General features: G+C 47.3%; 1 protein-coding gene across 1 annotated transcript in view; it reads left to right on the top strand.

The window, feature by feature from the left end:
- Positions 1 to 792: 792 nt before the first annotated feature.
- LOC147728108 (histone-lysine N-methyltransferase PRDM7-like) overlaps positions 793 to 27,304 on the top strand; it is a 679,729-nt gene continuing 653,217 nt past the window's right edge. The window contains exons 1-2 of the mRNA XM_086963731.1: positions 793 to 808; positions 1,628 to 1,899. Of these exons, the coding sequence (XP_086819857.1) occupies positions 793 to 808; positions 1,628 to 1,899 (288 nt within the window). The remainder of the gene's footprint in view (positions 809 to 1,627; positions 1,900 to 27,304) is intronic.

Below are 27,304 nucleotides of genomic sequence, written 5' to 3'. Positions count from 1 at the left end.
GCGTGGGGCACCATGGCCAGGACGGGCCGACCTCCTCATTCTTATCCCTGTGAGCGTCATCATCAGGGGAGACAGTGGATGGGGTGTTTTTATTAAGGCCAGTTGAATCCGCAGGTAGGTGGGCCAGTGCCATAAAAGCCTCTTGGAGGCGCACATAGACATTGGGTTCAACCCCCGCAACCTGAGGGCACTTGGTTGGGACATGATCAGTCTCAGAGGGCAGAACAGGAGGTGTTAGGCTTGTGAAAGTATGCCCTTGAGTAGTAAAAACCTTTGCGCCTTCGCACGCGATCTAATGCACAAGGTGCTTTTTCATTGGGCTCTTAGCCTCCTCAATTGCCTTATAGACAGAGGCACCCACAGCATCATAGAACTCATCATCCTACTGTAGGTAGACAAGGGAATCCCCTTCCTCTTGGAAGTCACCCTCAGCCACCATAGTAAACTGACCAGAGGGAAGACTGACAATAGCTGGCAATGAGCACTACACAGCTCTATAAACTATTGCTACAGGCCAAAACGCGCTTGGGAGTGGCATCTTGGGGAGCTGAAAATTTGGAGCTGGGGGCCAGCATATTATGGGTGGGCGGGACCTCACAATTTTATCGGTCTATCCCAAAGAACACAAGCTCCTCTGTGCTGTTGGCAATTTAAATGGGGCCAGAACCTAACTGGGAGGGTGTTCCCCTTAGCAGTCACAGCCAGAAAAGAGGGATTACTGTGCCCGTGGGGAGGGTTGTGGGGTGTACTTTCTCACACACAATACCAACCCTGTGATCTCCCAGGGTGTCAATGTCAGTAAATTCAGGTATTACCGCCTGTACAGACCTCGATGTGAGGGGGCGTCTCTTTTCAGGTGGTGGCAGAGACAGGCAGAGGCGTGCGATTCTAGACCCGTTTTGATAGAGCCATTGAAATCACACATCGCAGAGCCAAAGGGCAGCTGCGTCATCGCAGCGCTACCTTGTGAGATGAGGACTCTTCCCCACTCTGCCAACACCGCAAAAGTGCCAGCCGCGTAGGAGCATGAAGTGGTCCCGCGGCCTAACAATCAAACTAGCACCACAAAGCTCCACATACAAAAAAGTCAATATCAAGCATTAAAAGGAAAAACAACACAGTTCTAAGGCATGAAAGCACAAGAAGGAAAGTAGTGACTTATCTTGGCTGTGAGCAGCGAAGAATGAGGCACTACTGACAGGAGCAGAGGACTATGTTACAGACGCTGTCTCCTGACTGGATGTACATGGACTGTTAATAATGTTGTCTGTTGTTTGTGTTAACTAAATTCCAGATGATTCATGGGAACTGTCTTTTGGAATGGCTGCTGTGAATGAAAGCAAAGAGAGCGATAGCATAATCCTCACCTCTGGTCCTGACATAGAATTGCTATATTTAATGTATTAATTTAAACTAATAACAATATATAAAGTGTGAGTCGGATCCCGGGATAATAATCATGGTTTTATTTCCTGTCAGCTTGCATTTAAACACGTTTGCTTTATAGTGAGCAGTAGCAAAGTTTTAAGAAGTTGAGCAAATATTTTTTAACTTCCTGAATATAATGATCCAAATATATTTTTAGAAATAACTTAACAATTTTCTGTTTCTTTTTTTCCTACTATAGTTTGTGAAGCATGCCAGATGTTTTTTCTTGATGAATGTTCCATTCATGGTCCTCCAGTTTTTATCAAAGACACACCAGTTGATCGAGAACAACTCAATAGATCAGCTCTCACTTTACCTCATGGTCTCAGGATCGGAACTTCAAGTATTCCATTTGCTGGTCTTGGTGTTTGGTGTGAATTTTCAACTTTTGATAAAGGTGTTCATTTTGGACCTTACGAAGGGAAGATAACAGATGACGAAGAAGCAGTAAACAGTGGATATTCCTGGGTGGTATGTTAGTTATAAGAAATTTAAATTGAATAGTTTTTTATAGCACCACTCCCACAAAAAAGTCTGAAAACTGTAATTGCATAATCTCCATCTAGTGTGTCTTATCAGAGTTCAATAGTTCTTGTCTATCAGACCTACAAGCACATCTTAAAGATTTGTATTCTTTCATACATTTTTAAAATCAAATACCTAGAGAAAAAAACCCTTTAAAATCATCACCCTTAGAAAAAGCATTTCTCCTCCAAACAATCTTAATTAATTATAATAAACACTTGGTAGTCCCACCCAAAAGCAGTGTAAGAAATCGGGGTACTGGTTGACGGGTAGGTTGTGAAACCCTACTCAAGCAGCAACCACAATCCTTGTCGGGTGAAACAAACCCCAAATTAACCTGTGCCCAACTCTCTGGTAGCTTGGCATAGAGCAGTCAGGCATAACTTAGAGTTAATGTGTAAAGTAGTTATGCAGCACTTCAAACAGTAATAAAGTGTAAACACAACACAAGAAAAATCTCACACCAATTCAGACAAATAGAGCGAAATGTAATAAATATTTTTGACACCAAAATGACAAATATCCAATCAGTAGAACCAGAATTATGATTTTTTTTAATTAGAGTTAAAATAGCACCAAAAATCCAAAGTGCCATTCACTGCTATCTGATCATGTGACACTAGGAGAAAGTTCATGCTTACCACGATGGAGTGCGGGTCGGATACCGGGACCAACTTAGTCCTGCTGACAAAGTTACCACGGGATACAGGGAGAAAGTACGTGTGCCCACTGAAGTAGCATGAAGAGCAGTCAGGCGTCGAGATTGTTGTTGCTGCAGTGTGAAGATCCTATCGACATTGCGGGCGGATAGGGCTGGAGCCCCTGTCCCTCAAAACAGGAGGTCAAGTGGCCCTTCTAGCACCTAGGATGAAGGGTGCATCTCCAATCTTCCTTCTTATCAAGGAAGGCAGCATAGCAACAGAGTAGTAGGGCCACAGACTGGCAGTCTTTCCTGTAGCAAAGCAGCACTTCAGTCTTTCTTCTGTAGTATCCACAGGCTCAGGGGCATACTGAAGAGTTGGTGATTGAGGTCCAATATTTATTCCTGGTGCTTTCTTTGAAGTGGGAGAAACGTATAGAGAATTCCCTTTGAAGTTCTCAGGTGCCTCTTCTGCCCTGGCTCCAGGCTCCAGGAATCATGCAGCAATTTGTGTGGAGGCAGGACACAGCCTATTCATGTGTAAGTAGGGTTGTGACCAGCTCCGCCCTCCCATCCTGCCAGTGATGGCCCATCTAGGCAAACCTAAGCTCTCTATTGTGTGAGGCTGTCTAAAAGGAATACACAGCGGCCAACTGCAAACTACTGTCAGTCATGCAAACCAGAGACAGACTGTAGACACTAAATGGCTAAGGCAAGAAAATGCCAACTTTCTAAATGCAGCATATTCAAAATTGTAATTAAAAATCTGACTTTACCATGAGAGGATTTTTCATTACAATTCTAAAGACACCAAACATGAACTGGCTACCTGTCCCAATCTGGAATTTATCACTTATTAAATTTAATAGGGTAATTCCAATGTTATCCAATGGGAGAGGAAGGCCTTACAGTAGTGAAAATGAATGTAAGACTTTTCACTACCTGGGCATGTAACACTTACAACATGTCTTTCCTGTCATATGGTTACTGCGTTATTATATATTTTGTTAAGTTAGCATGAGTTTATTAAATGTTTAAACGACATATTTTCCTTCGGCTTCAGTTTGCACACAACGCCTAATTGTTATTGTAGCTTTCAACCTAGACGAAAGATGTGATTTATTTGAGAATAATATGTTATTGCTCTGATATCAGTCGTGCTTGGTACAACTGTCTGCACACTGAGAACTGCACCCTCTAAGAATAACCTAACACAAGGTTGCTGAAAGCCTGATCCTCGCACTACATTAGACATAACACAAATAATGTTGCTGCCAACATTGGGCTCTACGCGGGTTTAAGATAGAGTTACAGGGAATGAATCAACACACTTGATGCTTCGCATGCAGAGAGCTGGTAGCTGTTGATGTGATCTACTCCTTCTGAGAATTAGAGGTATAGGCCCGCCCTGCTAGAACCCAAACGAGACCTTCTTAGATATAATATAATATGCTAATTAGGGTGCGCGAAATATAGGTGAAACAGAATTCTATAGATTTTTGCATCATAACATGCTATTACCTTTTGCTTATTATGGATTAGTGACTATGCTGCTAACTCTGCTCTTTATAATATTTATGTTGGTAATATACAAGATACTGCATTTGAGAACTTTGCATTGAAAAATAAACATTTCAAACTTGCACGTGTGTTCTTTGCCTCCCAGTTTCGGTTTGTAATGATTATATAACGAAAGAGTGTTCATGTGTTCCACGATACCTGAGGTACCCTAAGTTCATGTTCTGGATTGTCTAAGTCATTGGGAAGTAATTACTACCGATGAGACACTGTAGCTAGCTTGGTAAGGCGATTTCTGAAACAAAGGTGAGTTTTGGGTCACCCTAACTCACCCAGGTTCTAGATCTCTGTGCACAGTTCTGTGGGAGAACGGAAACCCTGCGACATGGTGCCCATACGTTGTTGGCCTTATATCATGACACTCGAGTAGTATATCATTCAAACCTTAACCCCTTCATTAACGTTTCCGGAAAACGGCAGTGTCGGAAAAACCTACCTATTTTTGAAATAGGTCTTTTTCAAGCTTGAATCTATCTAAAAACGGTTTCATTGAATTACTACCCAGTTGTGCTACAAAGTAAACTTTGTTTTTTCACTCTCCTGTGCTGACATGGCACAAGCCGTGGACATCCCGCCCCATAGTCGCATTGCGGTGCGTGACCATTTGCGGGCTTATAATGTCCCTATGGAAGGCTTGGCTGTTGTTCTAGTGGTGAGTGCGGAACATGCTTACCCGTACGAACTGTTTTATTCGTGGGTGATATTTCCGGCGGTGAACGCTAATTCTGGTGTTTTCCACACCTACACTGCTACGGCTGTACCGGCTGCGTATGCTCCGTACAGAGCACTGGAGGTTCCTATTGACGCTTGGCAGCTTGGAGTTTGGTTTGGTGGCGCCCAACCACACGCTTTGACCGCTCCGAGGTTGGGTCCTTTGTCCATTCCGGGCACACCTTGGCCCGCTTTGGCTGGATTCACTCCTCACCCTAATCGAGCCACTTGTGGCATAGCTGATCTGCGGCAACTTCATGAAGTCGCAGTGGCAGTGATTAGAGCGCTTGTTCATTACACTAGCCGTAATGTTCAAGACGTAGCCCCTAGGGGTGCACAGCTTCGTGCAGAACAGGCTGGTTTGAAAATCCATCCTGTCATGGTGAATTCCGTGATGGGCAAAAAGCCGCAGGACAAGGATGATTTTCCGTTCTGGCTTGCAGAGAAATTCGGCCAGCTGGAAGCTGTGTTTCCTAATACGAATCCCGGTGATAAGCACCGGATTCTTACACTAAGTTTACCGAAAGATTTGGCACCTGAGCTTGTTGACTGTGAGACCTGGGGTAAGACTTATGCAGCGGTCTATTCGAGGTGCTACGGCACCCCGTCTGTGACCAATCTGGGTGCGGTCCTTAAACGTGTTCAGGATGAACACGGACCGGAGTCGGCGGTCGAATTGGGTATGCGCCTGTGTGGCTCCTTTGATGTAGTTTGCGATCTGATCCTTGCAAATGTCAAGGGAGATGCAGTGAACTTTCAGGTTGCTAACGCTTTGGCGTTGATTCCCGAGGCCGAGAGACCCCGACAGTTGGCAAGGATTATTGTGGCTGCTTATAAAACGGTTGGCCGCAATGCAAAGGGGCTTAAGGCTTTTCCTGATAAAGAGAAAAAGCAGCCCCAGGGTCAGTCTTCGGAAACTAGTGGTCAACCTAAGTCCAAAAAACACAATTGGCCTAAAAAGCAGAATCAGGGTAAGCAACAACAACAACAAACACAGGTTTCTGCTCCTGCGTCTCCGTTGCCTGCGCAGTCGGATCGTGTTTATGATTTGCGCGACCGCGCGATGATTAAATCGCCTGAGAGGTTTCAGGCTTCTGACCAACGCTCTCCTCGTTCCTTTCAGGACTCATCGGCTCCGTCAACCGGTGGTGGAGGGGGCGGCAGGGGCCGGGGTGGCCAGCAAGGACGTGGTCAGCCCCGCCCGCGTAACGGTGGAGAGCAGCAGGAAGGCGCTACGCCCAAGAGACCACAGTTTGCCACGAAGAAAGTCGCCGCCCTGACAGCGCATCGTTATGCCCCAGATAGTGAGAACGCGGCTTCGGAATCTGACGTGGGCTCTGACCTTGTTGGACAGTGCGGCAGAGATTACCATAGTGAGAGAGGCCCTCCGTCCACTGTTGAAGGTGACAGCGACTGATACTTATGTTGTGATTGAAACTGCTGATACGCATGTTGCTCCCCCTGAACGTCTTTTTGAAATTGTCCTGTTAATTGAAGGTGACATGCAGCGAACTGTAAAAGGGGTATTTTGGGAAAATCTCTCGTCTACGTATGACATTTTGCTTTCGGAGGCTGACTGGCCCCCACATTTTGTTCTCGCAGCTCCGCGAGGGGAGGAGGTAATCCTACCCAGTTTCGCGCACACAGTGCCGAGAGTGGAAGCGCTGCATTTTGCAGAAGAGTGGGCTCTGGCGCTTGCGCCGGCTGTGTACCGCAATCAGTGTGGCTGGGATAAATTGTCTCCAAGCCACGAGATTCCTTTGCGGTCTCAGCCGCAGCCTCAACCTCAATATCCCATACGGCGTGAAGCCAAAGCTTCAGTCGCGGCTATCCTTGAACAATTGGAATATCAAGGTGTAATTGAAACGTGTGTGTCACCGATGAATAACCCCCTTTTTACTGTAAACAAGCCGGACGGCTCATATCGTTTGGTTTTGGATTATAGGCATTTAAACTCGCATTGCCGTAACTGTGCAGTACAAAATACTCATGGCTCTGCTTTAGTGAATAGTCTTGAGCGTAAACGGTTCAAAACCACGCTCGACATTTCCAATGGTTTTTATGCACATGGATTAGACGGTCTAAGTTCCCAATGGACCAGTTTTACATGCGGCGGTGTGCAAAAAATGTTTCGGCGTCTCCCAATGGGCTATAAAAACAGTCCTGGAGTATTCTCCGCACGCATTGTCTCTCTTCTGGAGGGAATCGACCCGGTTGCTTGTTCGTATGTGGATGACATTTATCTCACAGACGACGATCTTTGGGAGCATCTGTGTCGAGTAAATAGCATAATTTGTAACTTTGCTGACATTGGTTACAAGTTTAACTTTGCAAAGTCGCACATTGCAGAGTACACAGTGTTGTTTCTCGGTTACGAGCTTAACAACGAGGGAAAAGGGTTAGCACCTCACTTCCTGGAGAAATGCACACAATTGCGCTCTCCGACAACACTGAAAAAATTACAATCTTTGCTGGGTTTTTTGAATTTCGGGAGGACTTACATTCCGGAATATGCCCAGTGTATCAAGCCTTTGTATGCTTTGATACAACCATCTTTTTCCAAATCATGCTGGCTGCCTGAGCATTCAGCCATTCTGCAATCCTTGCAGGCTGATTTGCTCGCTTCTGAATACTTACAGACTCGTGATAACCAGACCAACCTGGTGATAAGAATTATCCCTGGGGCGGTGGGTTTCACGTACCTGACTTTTAATGAAGGAGATACAGTACCTATTGCTTACAAGTCGCACTTGTACACTTCGGCTGAATTGCGTTTTTCCACTGTGGAGAAAGTTCTAACTGCAGTACAGATGGCAATTCTTAAGGAACGTGCCCTGTCACAAGGAAAACGCATGTTGGTTGTTACCCCGTGTCCTGCCTTGGAGGCGGTTACGAAAGCCAGTGTACCTAATTCCAAAGCTTTGCACCCTCGGTGGATTCAATGGGCTACATCCTTGACGTCACAGGATGTCACGTTTATTTTTGACGCCACTTTACGGTCGCAGGAGTATTTACAGTATGAATTTGTTCATCCTGCTCCTTTAGCAATGCGGCCGTTGGAGGATTTCCATTGCATCATTTACACTGATGGTTCGGCGCAGGTTGCGCATGGCTCTAAACATGCCTACGTTTCCGCATCCGCTATTGTGGTCGGTGCCATGGTGAACGACGAGTTCAAGTCCAGTGTCGTGTACACGCAGACGCTTGGGGACTGCACCGCACAATTAGCTGAGCTTCGTGCTCTGATGCTCACATTGGAGTACGCAGATCCAAGTGTGACGACTTTGATCGTAAGTGACTCTTACTACTGTGTCCAGTCTTACAATGAAAACTTGTTCTTTTGGATTCAGAATGAGTTTCGTGATTCCAAAGGTAGCACAATAAAACATAAAATGATCTGTGTCCGAGTGGCGGAACTTAAAGAGAAGTTGCCACTCGTGTTTGTGATTCATACTCTCGGCCATCAGCGCGTGGGGGTCCACGCTGTTGGCAATTCGCTTGCTGATGAAGCAGCGAAGTCAGCGGTATCAAAATACTTAGTTGCAGCAGTCACGAGGTCCAAAAGCAAAATAGATGATGACATCTTGGCAGCTGTTGCTGCGACAGAGAAGGGAAGTAAATATCCTGCGGGGTTCCCTTCTAAATACACATACCACTTAAGTCCCGATAAGGTTCCTTATGTGAAAATTCCTGATGTTGGGGAACGTCTAGTTCCCAACTCGGATCGCAGGGCTACTTTGATTGCAGCGGCTCATGAAGGAGTGGCGTCTGCGCATGCGGGCGTCTCAGCCACTGTAACTCAGCTACAATAAAGGTTCTGGTGGCGGGGACTGTACAAACAGACGCGCGATTATGTCCTTCAATGTGACATTTGCCAGCAGATTAAACCTTCGTCTGCTGCGTGTCCGCCTCAGACACAGTTGTACATCTCGAATAAACCGCTTGGATACGTTTATTTGGATCACTGCGGTCCATTTTCTTCTGATACTGCATACAAATACATCTTAGTAGCAGTTGGAGAACTGGTTCGAGAGAAGATCGATAACAAGAAAGAGTTTGGTCCCTCATATCGTGCACCGGTTCGAGTTCTTTGAGTGAAGGGCACGAGAACAGTCATTTTACCACCACTTCCAGGTCGTAAGGAAAACAGATTTATTTCTATTGACAATGTCAAGTCACACAGGGTGGCCGATTCTTCATAGCATGACACCGGCTGTATCCTGTCCTTCCATGGTGAGGCACTCTGTGCTGGCTATTACATCTGGTGCAGAACAGGAGGTGTCCCTCGAGATGCCTGCCATATCCAGTCCTTTATTAAATACTATTCCTGTAACTAACATTGATGAGTTGAACTACAACTATCCTGCTGATTTATCGATGCCTGATTTGCAGACTCGTTTGGCCGACCAGTCCAGATTCTCTTTTGACTCTGTTTCGGAACCTTCAAAGAAACCCTCAACTATTGCAAAATATGCCATGTTGTTTAAAAAACATTTTTTAATTCCCCCTTGGACATACATTTGGTTGATCCTATTTTCATTTTACCTTTTTATGTCAATTGGTTTTGTGTTTTATTTTTTCCGCCTGATCGATGGTCACTACGTTAAAGAAAGAACAGGAATTCGGTACCTTAATGGAACATTGGCCCCTCTTTCCTCTTCACATTCAGCGCACAGACTGAAACGAAACTTAAATACAGTTAACATTACTGCTTGGCCTGTCCTTGATGGGATTGTGTGGGATGCGGTTAGGTTTCAGATACATGGGCCCACTGAAGTGATTAATGTTCCAAATGTGCTTAGAGTAAACATGGGAGATGTGATTAAACAAAATATACGTTCTGATGATTGGGATATTCAGGCCGTAGAAGCATTATTCTCTGATTTGAAATACTATGCAGCCTTCGATGCTGAGGATCTTTATTTAGATTCTATTAATTATGGTGATTTGTTTTGTTTTCAACATTATGGTAATCATTTTTTGCATAAGACAAATTCAAGGAGGGTTGCTGTAAATTATACACAATGGGAACATTGCCCTGCTCCATTAGGTGGCAGCTCCAATACGTTTCTGAGAAAGTACACTTATTTCACAGACTTTAATCAATCGAATCCTGAGTCATTTTATTTCAAAATGACACAAAAGTCCATGTCCAAAGTTAGACTTACCGATACAAAATTGCTGTATTCAAAGTCCTTTCTAGACAGGTTGGCTGTAGATGGCTACGAGTTTTGGAAAGGAACAATTGACCTTAAATCGGGTTGGGGTACCAAGGATTGGCAGGTACAAGGCACTGAGGCTTTGCACCATGCATGTTCCATCCCGAATCACATGTTGTTTTTAAATTCATCCATTTTCCAAACAACATGCTTTGGATTGGCTACTTCTAAAAAATTAAATACACCGACCATCCCAGATTTAGAGGAATATTCAGGTTGGGGTAATTATACTGAATTGTCCATTCATGAGTTGCAAGCTCTATTGCACAATTCATCCTTTAACGTTTCCAGTTTGGATTCCAAGGGTTGGCTGATGTGGCATAGGAGTGCTGATTCTTGCCAACGTCGTTTTCTGGGTTTGGCTGAAGGGTTCACAGAAGTCAGACCTGATCCCCGTTTTGAAGAAGATTATACTGTCACAACTTATTCGGTGGGGAAGCTGTGTCAGAATTGGTTGCAACATTCCACATTAGCTGCAGTTAAACTACATCTGTCTCAATTAAATGATAATGTGGATTTGAACGATTTTATAAAAGGCCCAGCTAAAGGTAGATCTAAACGGTGGCTTTATGCGATTTACAATGAAATTTGGAAAGTTTCTCAAATTGAGGCTGCTAAGCGCCTGAGGGCTATTGATCAAGCTAATTTAGAAAAAGTGCTTGCAGTTGTCGATAACAGTATTAACACGCTTTCTTCCCGAATTTACACGTTGAACAATATTGTGTCTTCTGTTGTTGACATTGTACATGATGAAGTGTCCGTGTTATATCATGGTCAAAATCAATTGCGTTCTGTGATGCAGTTTGCTTGGACACTACAGACTCTGAAGTCTGGTCGAGTGCCTTGGAGTTATATGAACGTCTCATCACAATTTGCCCCATTTAATTTGACTGAAAAACAGCGCATGCTTTCAATGAGAGATGCATCGTTTTCTATATTACACATTGAAAAATTAGAATCCTTGCCCTTTTCTGTGGCTGAGGTGACTGCTGCTACATGGCTTATCCATGGTATTATTACCTTACCTTTTGCTCTGTATAAATTTACAAACTGTATGAAATATATAGCTATAGGGCGATATGAACCATTAGGCAGTGCTTTCCTCCATGAGACATGGTCTTTACCATACACATACAGATGCCTAAAGGAGGGGAATGAAGTGAATCTGAATGGTGAAGAATGTACACAGTCGCCTGACCGCTCACTAATATGCAGACACATCCAGTTGCATGGTTCTTGTAATCAGGACAAGCCTAATTTGGCCTGTGTTTTGAAGGGGACACCGGTTCCTGCAATAGTTCCCACCTTCACATTATTGTCCAACGGTAGTTATTTACTTTTGAATAACGAACTGTGTTGTGGGTTAATGGTCGGTATCGCATATGTGGTTACTGTATCAGAAAGGGTGGTGTGTTGCAAGAACGTGTTATATCCACCCAGGCATGAGAATTCAGATGTTTCCATTTGGCCAAGAATACCAACCTTGAGAACGGAGTTCAATGGTTTGAGCTGAATAGGAGCCCTTTTGTCTCAAAAAGAAGTGGCCCTGAGCTCTTCCCGCGAAACTTATGTCCTTCACATAGCTAACACACGCACAGAGGTGCAGGCACTTTTAAATACTGATTTGCCATTTCATTTCTCCGAGCTGGTTCATCAAATCTTCAATGCCTCCTCCACAACCGGCCTAGCACATTTTTTTAAATTGGTTAGCAGTGGTCTCGTGACTACGTTTGAAAAAGTATTTGGTATTATCCCTGCGTTCTTTCATTCTATATTCGCAAGCCTGTTTGGCGGATTTCCTGTTTTGCTGGCTTTGGCTGCAGGCGTTCTGGTGATATTTTGCTTTCTAAAACATGGATGCCCATCCTGCACAAGGAAACGCTCAGCCCCTACTGATGCAGTTTCGCAACCGGATGCTTGATTACTATGGCTCCTTGCCGCTTGCGACTTTAAGCACGGCTTTTGGATTATCGTTCCGATTTTCCTATTTCACATGTGTCCAGCCTGTGTTTCATTGCCTGAGCTGTGATTTCGACTGGGCCATTGATTTGTGTCTCTGCTTACCGACTTCTCCTGACGTCAATTTTGATCAGCTAATGAGCCCCGTAGTTGCTCACGAGTTGGTTTGTTCTGGCGAAAGGGTTATGGCCGTGGCAGCGATGCATGGAATAATGGGTCAGTGGGACATATCCGCAGCAGCGCATGACTTTCTGGCACATAGCATTCTCGAGAACCCACTGAGTTGTCCTCTGATGTTGCTAGAGGATTCAGTGCTGGAGGAGCACGTATGTTCTTTCCCATTGCTTAATTGGATGGCTGAACTGTTTTCGGATGATGACAGTGATTTCATGTTGGAAGCTGTCGCTACCTATTTTGCATATTCATTCAACCCATGAGTGACTTTGAAGACTTTCATTATTATGGCACGTGACTTTTTAGTAATTCTGAATGGTGCCTTTTTTATTACGAACATTCAACTTTGATTTGGTCTAGGCCTGTGGACTTGTAGTTGGCCTTAGGTTCGAATTTTTATATTTTGTGTGGCCACTATAGGCATTCATACATATTTTTTTTATTATTAAAATCATATATACATTTACATACATTTAGCTTGGCTCAATTCTGTTGAACTCTGCTTTCATGTTTTGCCTCTCATATAGTATTGGCTTATATTTTCTTCCTTTTTTAACCGTCCTCGGATCATTGGGGGGGGTGTCATATGGTTACTGCGTTATTATATATTGTGTTAAGTTAGCATGAGTTTATTAAATGTTTAAACGACATATTTTCCTTCGGCTTCAGTTTGCACACGACACCTAATTGTTATTGTAGCTTTCAACCTAGACGAAAGATGTGATTTATTTGAGAATAATATGTTATTGCTCTGATATCAGTCGTGCTTGGTACAACTGTCTGCACACTGAGAACTGCACCCTCTAAGAATAAGCTAACACAAGGTTGCTGAAAGCCTGATCCTCGCACTACATTAGACATAACACAAATAATGTTGCTGCCAACATTGGGCTCTACGCGGGTTTAAGATAGAGTTACAGGGAATGAATCAACACACTTGATGCTTCGCATGGAGAGAGCTGGTAGCTGTTGATGTGATCTACTCCTACGGAGAATTAGAGGTATGGGCCCGCCCTGCTAGAACCCAAACAAGACCTTCTTAGATACAATATATTATGCTAATTAGGGTGCGCGAAATATAGGTGATACAGAATTCTAAAGATTATTGCATCATAACATGCTATCACCTTTTGCTTATTATGGATTAGTGACTATGCTGCTAACTCTGCTCTTTATAATATGTATGTTGGTATTATACAAGATACTGCGTTTGAGAACTTTGCATTGAAAAATAAACATTTCAAACTTGCACGTGTGTTCTTTGCCTCCCAGTTTCGGTTTGTAATGATTATATAACGAAAGAGTGTTCATGTGTTCCACGATACCTGAGGTACCCTAAGTTCATGTTCTGGATTGTCTAAGTCGTTGGGAAGTAATTACTACCGATGAGACACTGTAGCTAGCTTGGTAAGGGGATTTCTGAAACAAAGGTGAGTTTTGGGTCACCCTAACTCACCCAGGTTCTAGATCTCTGTGCACAGTTCTGTGGGAGAACGGAAACCCTGCGACATTCATTTTCAAATAAACCACACCCTGACCTCTGGGCTGTCCAGTGCCTACCCTAGGGATGACTTATATGTATTAAAAAGGAAGGTTTGGGCTTGGCAAAGGGTTTATAGTTCCAGGACAAAATGGCAGTGGGGGCACATTCAGTGCTGTAGGCCCACTAGTAGCATTCAATTTGCAGGCCCTGGGTCCACATAGTACCAGTTTACAAGGGACTTATATGTACATAAAATATATGCCAGTTAGGGATAAGCCAATGTTATCATGTTTTAAGGAGTGAGCATATGCACTTTAGCACTTGTTAGCACTGGTAAAGTACACAGTCCTAAGGCCAGCAAATATGTGATCAGCAAAAATGGAGGAGGCAGACAAAAAGCGTGGAGGAAGACCACCCTTAAACTGACAGGTCTAATAAGCAGGATCCCAAACACTTTATAAGTACATAAGTGTGTAAAAACGTTTTCTTTAGCAAAAAACCCATTTTGGAAAATAAAGACTTTAAGGACCTTATGTATACTCTGTTGGAAGGCAGTCCATGCCATTTATAGAACTCAGTCTGTCTGGGAACAGAGGAATTCCTTGTGCTTTGAATGTGCTTTGAAGGGAGACAGTCTTCACAGCACAGATATCCCCTTCCCAGCAGATTTTGTTCTTCAGAGATAAATTACCAAAACAAGAGTTTGCATTCTTCAAACGTAATAAGTGGTTGTGACGCCCAAAGAGTTTCTCCCTGCATGCACATGGGAGCCATTCTGCATTTTCTCTGCCAGAGTCTGTTATGCTTTTCATGGCGGTTGTAGTAAAGGGAAATTGACTAACAGATCATCAATGTGACCTTGCGGCCCCTTGATGGAAGTGTCACCAGATCAGAGATTTACATGACAGATTCATTGTTGGCTCTGCTGCTGTAACTGTGGCACTTCCTCTAATTCCGAATATAGCTGAGAATCAACGAGTTTGGCAGGAAACAATCACCACTGATTTACTGCAGTGCTCCTACACTGTCAAAGTCTAAATGAAGTCCAGATTTTGGAAGCCTGTCTCCCGGCTACATGGGTCAAACCTTGTTTATCTCTCTTTAAAAACAGCCGAAATTTAATGAATAAGGCCACTTCTAATATATAAGCCCAGAAAAAACTTAAACAAACCTTTTTTTGTCTTTTTATTTTAGGGAAAAATAAAATGAAATAGATACAATGCATGTTGATAGACTGCATGCTCTACGGCTGGCAAACTGGCACTGCTCTGTTGAGGGAGCATATTCATCCCCATCCCTTAATGCTTACCCTGTGACAATTGAGTCAGTTCTTATTTCAAGCTCTTATTACAAGTATCCTAGACCTTTGAGCTTGCCATTTATTTTCAATTGAACACCCTACTGAAACTTTCAAATATCATCTTCAGTGAGGTCTGTTATTTTATGTTGGTTTTACTTGTTTTCCTGGCAGGAAAATGTTTTTCTTTTTTCATCAAAATGGCTTATTTTTTTGTGAAGTGCTTTACTTGCAATAAAATGGTGTTTTCGCAGCTGAATCATGTGCCTGTGTGAGTATCATCACCTTGAGAATTGCAAGAACTGCCAGATTTTTTCAATTAGGCTTCTAATTGCGTGAGACTGAACAGAAGTTCTGTACGTGACTGTGCACCTCCGTGGAGGCGGGGATCAATGCAAGTCCTTTCTCCTCAATTGGTAGAGTCTGAACCTGTGACATGATGCGACGCTGAGCAGAGTTCGAGGTGAGCTTGGTGAGCAGAGCAGAGTTTGGTGCTGGCATCTGCTTTCTGCTGTTTTCTGTAGCTAGCCCAACAGCTTGGCCGACTGCCTCTGACAAGACAGGATGCCGTGTCTGCAGCATATAGGTGCCCGGTGGTGGCAGTGCCGAACCCAACAGAACTGCGCTGCGGTGCAGTGGCCCCTGTGTTGAGCCGTGCACTGATGGGGTCTTTTCTCTTGTGGGGTTCCCCAGAGAGTGGTGGCCTCTGACCGTTGTACAAATTTCATATCCAGGTTTATGACGTCATTGTGGGAGAAGTGCGGTGCAATGTACAAATTCACCGCTCCTTATTATCCCCAAGGAAATTGGTTGGATGAGAGATTCAATCGAACCCTTAAAGGTATGGTAAAGGGTCTTACAGAACCCATGAGACGTAAGTGTGACGTCTTCTTATAATGCCTGCTGTTTGCCTACAGGGAGGTACCGCATAAATACTTAGGGTTCAGTCCCTTTGAATTACTGTATGGACACCCTGTGAGAGGGCCTCTCAGTCTGGTTGCTTCAGGAAACTCGCTCAGGCAAACTTGGAGCAGCCAGGGCGGGATTAAATTAGGGTACAACCAGAATGCCACTATGGTTGAGTCTTAGTCTGGCCAAAAAGTGAGGGTGATGGCACCAGTGGACTGTTGTGTGCTCCAAGAGAAGTGGACTGGGCCATTTGAGGTAGTGGAGCGCAAGAGTGAAGAAACCTACTTGGTGAACTTGCGGACATTGGGAACCCTTTGCAGATCCAACAGTTAAACCGCCTCAAACCTTACTTTGAGAGCTCTGAATTGACAATGCTCCTTGCTAAAGATGATGGAATGGAAGAGGAGAGTCAGCCTCGTCCTCACCTCCTGTCAGCCAAGAAACATGATGGGTCAGTGGACTTCTCTCCCACCCTGACCCCAGAGCAGCAGCAGGGACTGTCGCCAGGTGCTGGGACAGGTTGCCCCCCTGTTCTCCCTGGCTCAAGGAATCACCAATTGGTGTGTCCATGATGTGGACACTGGGGACAGTTTACCTGAAAAACATAAAATTTACGGAGTGACTGACAAAGTCAGGGCAGCATTAAGGAAGAGGTTTCCAAGATGCTAGTGTTAGGGGTGATAGAGCCATACAGCAGCCCCTGGGCTAGTACAGTGGTCTTGGTTCCGAAAGTTGCTGCACCAGGTGCCACTCCTGAACTCAGGTTCTGCGTGGACTAATGTGGGCTCAATGCCATCACCTGGACTGACGTGGTTAGGTTAGGTTAGGTTAATGACATTTATGAAGCGCTTGGTTGCACAAAGAACAGTGCGTCCCCGCGCTGACAGCCCTACCTACAACTCTTCAGCTTAGTTCACAGAGGGTGATCCGGGCCTGCTATACTGAGTTTAACTGGGGAAAAGGTGGGTTTTCAGCCTCTGTCTGAACCTGGTTTCAGACGGCTCCATCCTTAAATCGATGGGTAGGTTATTCCAGTCATTGCTGGCATGGTATTTAAAGGAACGTCCTCCCATCCTTGCTCTATGTATCCGAGGTGCCACTAAAAGCATGCTGCCCATCGACCTCAGAGGACGTGAGGGGCGATAGACTGGAAGCAGGTCCTGAAGATAAGGAGGTGCTTTTTTGTGAGCTATACGGTGGGTTATACACATGGTTTTAAATTTGATTCTTTCCTTTATTGGGAGCCAGTGGAGGGAACGTAGTGCATGTTTCCCAGAGGCTCTCCTAGGGAGGTTAAGGACCAGCCTAGCAGCTGCGTTCTGGACGCGTTGTAGCTGTGTTAGGCCTTTTTTGCTAAGTCCGCAAAGAAGGGAGTTCCCATAGTCTAGATGGGAGGTGACCAAGGCGTGTACCATAGTTTTTCTGGAGCTGGGGGGCAAAAGGTCCAGGACTTTCCTCAGGACCTTCAGGAGTCCATAGCATTTTCCCGCAACCTTACCAACATGATTGGTGTATGCTAGCTTAGAGTCGAGAAGAAAGCCAAGGTTTTTGACTGTGTCTACCGGGGCCGGGACCGAGCCCAGTTCCATGGGCCACCAGGCAGAGGTCCAGATGGACGGACAGGGGCCTACAATAAGAACTTCCGTCTTATTGCCATTAAGGCGGAGACAGTTCTGTTTCATCCAGCCGTCAAGTGCCACCAAGCAGGCCGAGAAATTCTCAGCGTCCACAACTGGATCACGGGATAAATTAATCACCAGTTGTGTATCGTCTGCATAAGAGACGATTGCAACACCATGAGACTCCACCAATTTGCCAAGGGGTTCCATGTACAGGTTAAATAGAGTGGGGCTCAGAATCGAGCCCTGAGGAACCCCTTGCCTGAGACATCTTACACTGGATTTACATGGTGGGCAGTGCACTTGAAATCTCCTGTTCTTAAGGAAGGAGACCAGCCACTCATGTGCAGGTCCGGTTATTCCCTTTTCATTCAGGCGGTCTAGTAATACGGGGTGTGATACGGTATCAAACGCCGCGCTTAAGTCCAATAGAACCAGTGCGGCCGCGTGACCCTCGTCCGCCTTACTTCGCAGCAGTTCTGTCGATAGGAGGGGGGCGGTCTCTGTCGAGTGTTTGGCTCTGAATCCCGACTGAGACGTGTGAAGGAGCATGTTTTCCTCCACAAAGCTCACCCTGCACCCTATCCCCAAAGCTGATGAGCCCATTGATCAGTTGGGAGCTGTCAGGTAGCTTATTATGTTTGATCTAATGTCTGGGTACTGGCAGATTGCCTTATCCGATGGGGCAAAAGAGAAATCTGCGTTCTTAATACCAGAGGGGCACTACCAGTTCCGTGTCATGCTCTTTGGGTTGAAGAACGCCCTGCCACATTCCAGAGACCTGTCAACCAGGTACTGTTCGGGCTGGAGGAGTTCAGCACCGCCTACCAGGATGACGTTTCTGTGTTCAGATCCAGTTGGGAGGAACACTTGCAACACCTCTACGAAGTGTTGAAGGCTCTGCAGAAGGCAGGCCTCACTATCAATGCCAGTAAGAACCAGATCGGGCAGGGATCTGTGGAGTACCAGGTAGGAACCAGCCAGGTGGCACACCTACAGCTTAAGATCAACACCATTCTGGCTTGGGAGCCGCCTGTAGGAGAGTAGGGTCTGCAATCCTATGATCACCCAGATTTTTTGCTTTTGTTTCACTGGTTTACGACTTTCTCTGGCTGTGGGCCTGCCAATCAGACCCACAGCCTGGCTGTTCTCTTTCTAAATTACGATATGTACCCTAGGTGCATTTACCAATTGGTACTGGGCCACCTTATCAGACCCCGTAACGCAGGGCATAGGTGTACCCAGGGCCGCCAGGGGCTGCAGCATGTATTATGCCACCCCTGGCTGGCCTCCTAAATTTGACACAACTGGCTGCATGACAGCTGGGGCGAAGTCGTGTAATCACCCTTTGCTTTAGGTATAGTAGTTCTATATCTAACCATACAATGGACACCTGAGTTCCTATCAGTCACTCCTATGGCAGGCCTTAACAATCCGGAAGGCAGAGTGCGTGGGCTCGTGTGAGCTAGGTTCAGGCCCGAGCCGAGCCCGGTTGCAGCTTGCGGAATCAAGACCCAATGGCTGTTCCATGATAACGCGTACCATATCGGTAACTCCGGTGTCGCGTTATCAAGGCATGTCGAGTAAGGTGTCATACGGATCGGGGTGCTGCCCTCTCACCAATTCTGGCGATGAGGTTAGCATTCCACCCTTCTAGAGGGACACGACATGTACGTAACTGTGAACCCCGGTTAAAGTTAACTGAAGCCTCAGCTCCACAAAATGGATGCTGCCACCACAGACACGAGTCTGACCTCCTGCTGCTGGGAGTCCTTCCAGCGAGGAGCGCTTGGACAAAGGGTTTCCTGTCAAGGGCGGTGTTCGCACCGTCCCAGACAGGGTTTGTGTATTCTGGGTAGGTAGGGCTTTGGCGAGAAGGTGACTGCGGAGTGGCACCCCGGTGCTCACTACGCATCTGCCGGTTAGAACCAGTTCCAGGGGCGACAGCCCTGGCCTGGGGAAAGTCCGGCAGGGGAGAGGGGTGTAACTACTCCCCTTCCTGGTCCCACCCTTAGGGCAGGACCTAGTCATGTACCCACCCCTTTCTTTAGGATAAAGACCGGAGCGGGGACCCTTCCAAATTAGATCATTTTTGATTCAAGAACTACTTTCTACGAAAGGACATTCAAGACTCTTCTCAAGATTCTCCCTTGTGACTAAGGAGTAGTCACCCTGCATCAGCGGGCACCACCTAAGAACTCTGCGGTTTGCTGTAAGTCCTTCCTCAAGGAATCCGACGGCCCAGCTCGACGAGAACCGGCTTCCCTGGCACCTCTGACCTCTACCCACGTCATCAGCTCAGCTGTGATCTGTGGGTGCGACGAGACCTCGAGGGACCGGCCATCATCAGAACCTGCACGCTCTTAAAACCAGCACGACCATCGAGGTAACTCTCTGGTGAGTGCTCTGGGGTCCGAGAAGCCCTGACCCTGAGCCGCTCCAGCACCGAAGTGCAGCCCCCCGGCATCTCCACGATCTGCGTGGGGCCCTTCTGCTCGCTGCTCAGCCCGTTGTCTGGTCACTAGCCGCTGGCTGGTGCCCTTCCTTGACGACGACCGACAATCATCACTGCTGGTCTGGTTGCTCCAGACTGGCCCTTGCTTCCATCTTTGCGAGAAGCACCCCGGACCCTCCTGGTCCACTCAAGACGCCATCTTAGGCCCACCACGTGGCCCTGAGATTTGCCAAGGCTTGTTGCCCCATCCTGGGCCCAGCGACGCCGACAGCATCATCCTTCGTGGGACAGCTCGCACCTCCACCGTGGTCGCCGACAACGCCTCCTGGTCCGTGAGACTGCAGAGCCTAGCGTCGCCCACTCACCTGGTCGAGGTGACGGCCAACCGGTGCCCTCCTGGTACCCTCTGACTACTGGCTAGTAGTACGAACTTGGTCCCCTCTCCTTTCAGGTTTTCATCAATCTCCGATCCAGGCTTGGATCTCTACGAACTATTCAGCACTGGTCGCCGGCCAGCAACTCCTTTCTTCCGGCTCCTGGCTCGTCAGCGAAGACCCCGACGCCTGTAAGACTTGTGCAGCCGCAGCCCTCGTGGCTAGGTAACTCGGCATTTCGGTGCCTGCATAGCCTCCTTACTCTAGGGTCCCGAGTCCCTCGCTTCCGACTTGCCTTATCGGGTCCGCCCGAGACCTTAACCTTTCCGTGTCCTCGGACACTTGTTTTAATTGTGCACTTGAAGTATTTGCTAAAGAGATTTGGTTTGTGCTTAGTACCCTGTCCTCATAAAGAGTACAGGGCTGTTGTGATTCTTAATAAATATACTGTTTATTTTCATAACACTTGTGTGGTGTCCTTTCACTGGGTGTTCAAGGGGTACACGTGTGGTAAACAGCTGGCTTAACGCGCCCTCTCGAGTCTTTAGCCTTAGACTGCTCGTATCCACGCTACTAGGATAGCTGGTCTATAGGTTGACTTACAACCAAACACCATAAGGGTCGTTGGAACGATACATAGCGGTCGCTAGAATAGCGAACGTTGCATATCGAGCCAACTTCTCACATTGGTGAGCAGCGGTTGGGATTTGAGCTTGCTGTTGTTTTACCACACGTATCCTAAGAATATCTTGTTGAAAGATCGCACAAGTACTGTTAGTACATATAACTAAAAGCTTAGAATACTCTGAGTTCTACTGAACCAGCTGTTGTAGCTCCTCAAGGCTTAGCACACCTTGGCTACAACTCTTAGCAAGGGAACAGTAGGTAAACACATAGTGTAGGTAGGTGCATCACTTACACCACACTAGAAACAGTATGTCGGACAAAGGAGGAAACTCTGGGTCTCCCCTTGTGTCAGTTGACCCTCCACAGGTCATCCCTTCAGGATATACTGTGCTGAGCTTCAAGGAGTTAAGACGACTGTGTCACTCCAGGAAGATTCAGCAGGGGTCTAACCCCACAACGTCCTTTCTGATTGGTCTCTTGGAGACTTATGATGCCAGAAGAGCTGAGAAACTTCGTAGCTCTTCTAATCCAGAAGGAGACATGCCTCCCCTCGAGGGAACCCGAGACGATCCTGACCTCATCCACCTCGCAACTGAGAACGAAGATGGGGAGGAGGATGAGGATGAGGATCTCTCTGGGGATGAGGCAGATAAGGGACAGGTAGAGGTCGTCAGACTAACACGGTCCAACTTAAGCAAACATGATGGTGGTACTGGGGGACTCCCGGCGCTACCGTCAGGTCCGCTTAACATTGGGAATGGACGAGCCAGGTCTCTGTCAAGAGGCTCTGGCAGATCCCTTCAAACCAATGGCTCTCACAACTCTTCTCAAAGAGGGATGACGTCCCCTCAGAGGAGAGTGTACGAAGCTAAGGAAAGGGCAGCTAATCTAAGGATTGAAAGGGAAGAACTTGCCCTGGCCAAAGAAAGGCTTGCCTTTGCTAGAGAGCAACAGTTAAGTGGGGCAGTCCCCACTGGTGGCAGCAATGTACCTAGTAATAGGGAAAAGAGTTTCGATACGAAACACCTTGGTAAGATAGTGCCCCCCTTTAAACAAGGGGACGACATCCACAAATGGATTACTGCTTTGGAGAGGGCCTGCACTGTGCAGGGTGTTCCCCAGAGTCAGTGGGCAGCTATCTTGTGGCTCTCCTTTGAAGGAAAAGGAAGAGACAAGCTCCTCACCACAAGGGTGGAGGATGCTAACGATTACCAAATCTTGAAAAATACACTCGTTGAAGGGTTCGGCCTAACCACTGAGCAGTACAGGGTGCTGTTCAGGGATACCCAGAAAACGCAGGCTCAAGATTGGTCTGATTTTGTCGATTGTGCCACTAAGGCTTTTGAGGGCTGGTTGCTGGGCAGTAAGGTTACTGATTACAAAGGATTGTATAATTTGATGATGAGAGAACAAATTTTAAACAATTGTCAGAACCAGTTGTTGCATCAGCATCTTGTCGACTCGGATCTGACCTCTCCCCAAGAATTGGGAAAGAAGGCAGACAGATGGGTTCGTACAAGAGTTAAACAGAACCAGGGCCAGAATCAAGGTGGTCAGAAGAAAGCAGACCAGAAGGGTAAAGATTCTAAGGGGGAACAAAATGACCAGAAGTCTTCGACAGGTCCCCAACAACCCAAAGAGGGTGGGGGTCAGGCTCCCCAAAAGAAGAAAGAAGGCCAATCCAAAAGATGGTGCCAGTACTGTAAAAGTAAATCTCACTGGTTTAGTGAGTGCACCAAGAAAGGGGGAGGGCAGACTCCTGCCACTGCAGCCCCTAAGGCACCTGTGCCCCCTAGTACAGTCAGCAGTGGTAGTGCGCCTCCCAAGGGTTTAGTAGGGTTAACCCTGGGTTCTGAGGGGCGTGACAACTTAGTTGGCACACTCACTCAGGCTGTCCTTGTCAGTACAGGGGACGCGGACGTATCCCCTGACGTAAGCCCCAATACTTTGGGCAAATACCGACAGACGCCTTTCATAAATGGAAAGATGGCTCAGGCCTATAGGGACACTTGTGCCAGCATCACCATGGTGACGCCTAACTTTGTGGACCCTGGACAGATCATGCCAGGTACAGAATTCCTGGTGACCAATGCAAGCAATGTCACTACCAATCACAGTATGGCAATTGTAGCTTTCTCCTGGGGAGGGGTAACTGGCCAAAAGAAGGTTGTAGTTAGTCCAGACCTCCCAGTGGATTGTTTGTTGGGCAATGATTTGGAGTCATCACAATGGTCAGAAGTGGAGCATCGGACTCACATGGAAATGTTAGGCTTGCCAGCACATGTGTTCGCTGTGACTAGGTCGCAGGTCAGGAAATGCCCCACTGAACAGGTGCTGGATCCTGGAACAACGGACCAGACACCTCCCAAGAAAAAGAGCGGTAGGGTTAAGGCTGCGCCTTCCCCCTTGCCCCAGGTCGTGGATCAAGTCTCAGAGGAGGCTGACCTACAGGAATTGAGGGAAACTGAACCTAGGGAATTCGAACTTGATCAAGTTGAATTCTTGGGTTCAGGGGGACCCTCAAGGGAAGACCTGGGGAAGGACCAGTTAGACTGCCCTTCTCTTGAACCCCTCAGACAGCAGGCTGCTGCTGAGGCTGCTGGGAACGCCACAGGTACCCACAAGGTATACTGGGAAGATGGACTCCTGTACACTGAGTCAAGAGACCCCAAGCCTGGCATGACCAGGAGGCTGGTCGTACCCTTGTCTCAGCGTGGTTTCCTACTTACCTTGGCCCACGAGATTCCCTTAGCAGGTCACTTAGGCCAGACGAAAACGTGGGACAGGCTTGTCTCACACTTTCACTGGCCTCATATGAACGAAGATACCAAGGAGTTTTGCCGCTCCTGTGTCACTTGCCAAGCCAGTGGTAAGTCAGGTGGCACGACAAAGGCCCCCCTTATACCAATGCCTGTGGTGGGGGTGCCCTTTGAACGGGTGGGGATCGACATCGTCGGTCCCATGGAACCACCTACAGCATCAGGGCACAAGTTTATACTGGTGGTAGTGGATCATGCCACCAGGTATCCTGAAGCTATTCCCCTTAGGACCACTACAGCACCTGTTGTGGCAAGAGCCCTAGTTGGAGTGTTCTCCAGAGTGGGCTTCCCTAAGGAGGTCGTCTCCGACAGAGGTGCAAACTTTATGTCGAGCTACTTAACTGCTATGTGGAAGGAATGTGGTGTTAACTACAAGTTCACTACACCCTATCATCCACAATGCAATGGGCTTGTTGAGAGATTCAACAGGACCCTAAAAGGGATGATTCATGGACTACCGGAAAAGCTTCGGCGTAGATGGGACGTCCTGATCCCCTGCCTCTTGTTCGCCTACAGAGAAGTCCCACAGAAGGGGGTTGGCTACAGCCCTTTTGAACTTCTGTACGGGCATCCTGTAAGAGGACCCCTGTGTCTGGTGAAGGAAGGATGGGAGAGACCTCTCAAAAAGCCTGCAGCCAACATAGTGGACTATGTGCTTGGCCTCCGCTCGCGGATGGCTGAATACATGGAAAAGGCATCTGAAAACCTTAAGGCCAGCCAAGAACTCCAAAAAGCTTGGCATGACCAAAAGGCTGTCTTGACTGTTTACCAGCCCGGACAGAAGGTGTGGGTGCTGGAGCCAGTGGCCCCAGCAGCACTCAAGGACAAATGGTCCGGGCCCCACACCATCCTGGAGAAAAAGGGAGAGGTCACCTACCTGGTCGACCTGGGAACTCCCCGGAGCCCCCACAGGGTGCTTCATGTCAACAGGCTAAAAGCATATGTCGACAGGAAGGACATGAGTTTGCTCATGGCCCTAGATGAGGGACAGGAAGAGGAGAGTGACCCTCTCCCCGACCTGCTCACTCAGAATCCTGACGATGGCTCGGTAGATGGTGTTGTCTTTTGTGGCAGCCTCTCCGAACATCAACAGAGCGACTGTAAACAGGTTCTTCAGTCGTTCAGGCATATGTTTTCTCTAAAACCCAGTCAGACCGATTGGTGCACCCATGAGGTTGACACTGGTGACAGCTTGCCCGTCAAGAGTAAAATCTACAGGCAGCCTGATCACGTTAGAGACTGCATCAAGAGTGAAGTGCAGAAAATGTTGGAGCTGGGAGTCATTGAACCCTCGGATAGCCCTTGGGCTAGTCCCGTAGTTCTAGTGCCGAAACCTCACACCCAGGGCGGTAAGAAAGAGATGAGGTTTTGCGTAGACTACAGGGGTCTCAATGCAGTCACTAAGACTGACGCCCACCCAATACCAAGGGCAGACGAGCTTATCGATAGATTGGCTTCGGCCAACTACTTAAGTACGTTTGACCTGACAGCTGGGTATTGGCAAATCAGGTTAGCTGAGGACGCCAAGCCTAAAACCGCATTTTCAACCCCTGGTGGGCATTATCAGTTCGTGGTAATGCCCTTTGGTCTGAAAAATGTACCTGCCACCTTCCAAAGGTTGGTGAATCAAGTCCTTACTGGGCTGGATGACTTCTGTGCGGCGTATCTTGACGATATTGCTGTCTTTAGCTCCACCTGGGAGGATCACCTGGTCCACCTGCGGAAGACGTTAGAGGCACTGCAAGCAGCAGGTCTCACTATCAAGGCCACCAAGTGCCAGATAGGGCAGACACAGGTTGTATACCTGGGCCACCTTGTAGGTGGAGGCCAGGTTCAGCCACTGGAGAGCAAGATACAGTCAATCAGGGACTGGGCTCCTCCAACCACCCAGACTCAGGTTCGAGCTTTCTTGGGCCTGACTGGTTACTATAGGAAGTTTGTCAGGAACTATGGTTCAATTGTGACACCATTAAACGAACTGACAAGTAAGAAAATGCCAAAAAAAGTTCAGTGGACAGCGAGCTGTCAAAAAGCATTCGATGACCTAAAGCAGGCCATGTGCACGGCGCCTATCCTTAAGAGTCCAGACTACTCCAAACCATTCATTGTCCAAACAGATGCTTCTGAGTTGGGTGTGGGAGCTGTTCTATCTCAACTGAATTTTGATGGTCAAGACCAGCCCATTGCTTTTATAAGCAGAAGGCTGACCCCTAGAGAGAAGAATTGGTCAGCTATTGAGAGGGAGGCCTTTGCTGTGGTTTGGGCCCTGAAGAAGCTGAGGCCATACTTGTTTGGCACTCACTTCAAGATTCAGACCGACCATAAGCCCCTCTTGTGGCTAAATCAGATGAAGGGTGAAAACCCCAAACTGCTTAGGTGGTCCATTTCCCTACAGGGGATGGACTTTACAGTGGAACATAGACCTGGTACTGATCATGGCAATGCCGATGGGCTCTCCAGATATTTCCACTTAGAACAAGAAGACTCACCTGGTCAAGGTTAGCTTATTGTTCCGACGTTTGGGGGGGGGTCATGTAGGAGAGTAGGGTCTGCAATCCTATGATCACCCAGATTTTTTGCTTTTGTTTCACTGGTTTACGACTTTCTCTGGCTGTGGGCCTGCCAATCAGACCCACAGCCTGGCTGTTCTCTTTCTAAATTACGATATGTACCCTAGGTGCATTTACCAATTGGTACTGGGCCACCTTATCAGACCCCGTAACGCAGGGCATAGGTGTACCCAGGGCCGCCAGGGGCTGCAGCATGTATTATGCCACCCCTGGCTGGCCTCCTAAATTTGACACAACTGGCTGCATGACAGCTGGGGCGAAGTCGTGTAATCACCCTTTGCTTTAGGTATAGTAGTTCTATATCTAACCATACAATGGACACCCGAGTTCCTATCAGTCACTCCTATGGCAGGCCTTAACAATCCGGAAGGCAGAGTGCGTGGGCTCGTGTGAGCTAGGTTCAGGCCCGAGCCGAGCCCGGTTGCAGCTTGCGGAATCAAGACCCAATGGCTGTTCCATGATAACGCGTACCATATCGGTAACTCCGGTGTCGCGTTATCAAGGCATGTCGAGTAAGGTGTCATACGGATCGGGGTGCTGCCCTCTCACCAATTCTGGCGATGAGGTTAGCATTCCACCCTTCTAGAGGGACACGACATGTACGTAACTGTGAACCCCGGTTAAAGTTAACTGAAGCCTCAGCTCCACAAAATGGATGCTGCCACCACAGACACGAGTCTGACCTCCTGCTGCTGGGAGTCCTTCCAGCGAGGAGCGCTTGGACAAAGGGTTTCCTGTCAAGGGCGGTGTTCGCACCGTCCCAGACAGGGTTTGTGTATTCTGGGTAGGTAGGGCTTTGGCGAGAAGGTGACTGCGGAGTGGCACCCCGGTGCTCACTACGCATCTGCCGGTTAGAACCAGTTCCAGGGGCGACAGCCCTGGCCTGGGGAAAGTCCGGCAGGGGAGAGGGGTGTAAC

The sequence above is a fragment of the Lissotriton vulgaris genome, chromosome 3_1 (assembly GCF_964263255.1).
Source record: "Lissotriton vulgaris chromosome 3_1, aLisVul1.2, whole genome shotgun sequence".
NCBI lineage: Eukaryota > Metazoa > Chordata > Amphibia > Caudata > Salamandridae > Lissotriton > Lissotriton vulgaris.
The sequence above is the reverse complement of the archived record's forward strand: the minus strand, read 5'-3'. Positions and strand labels throughout refer to the sequence as shown.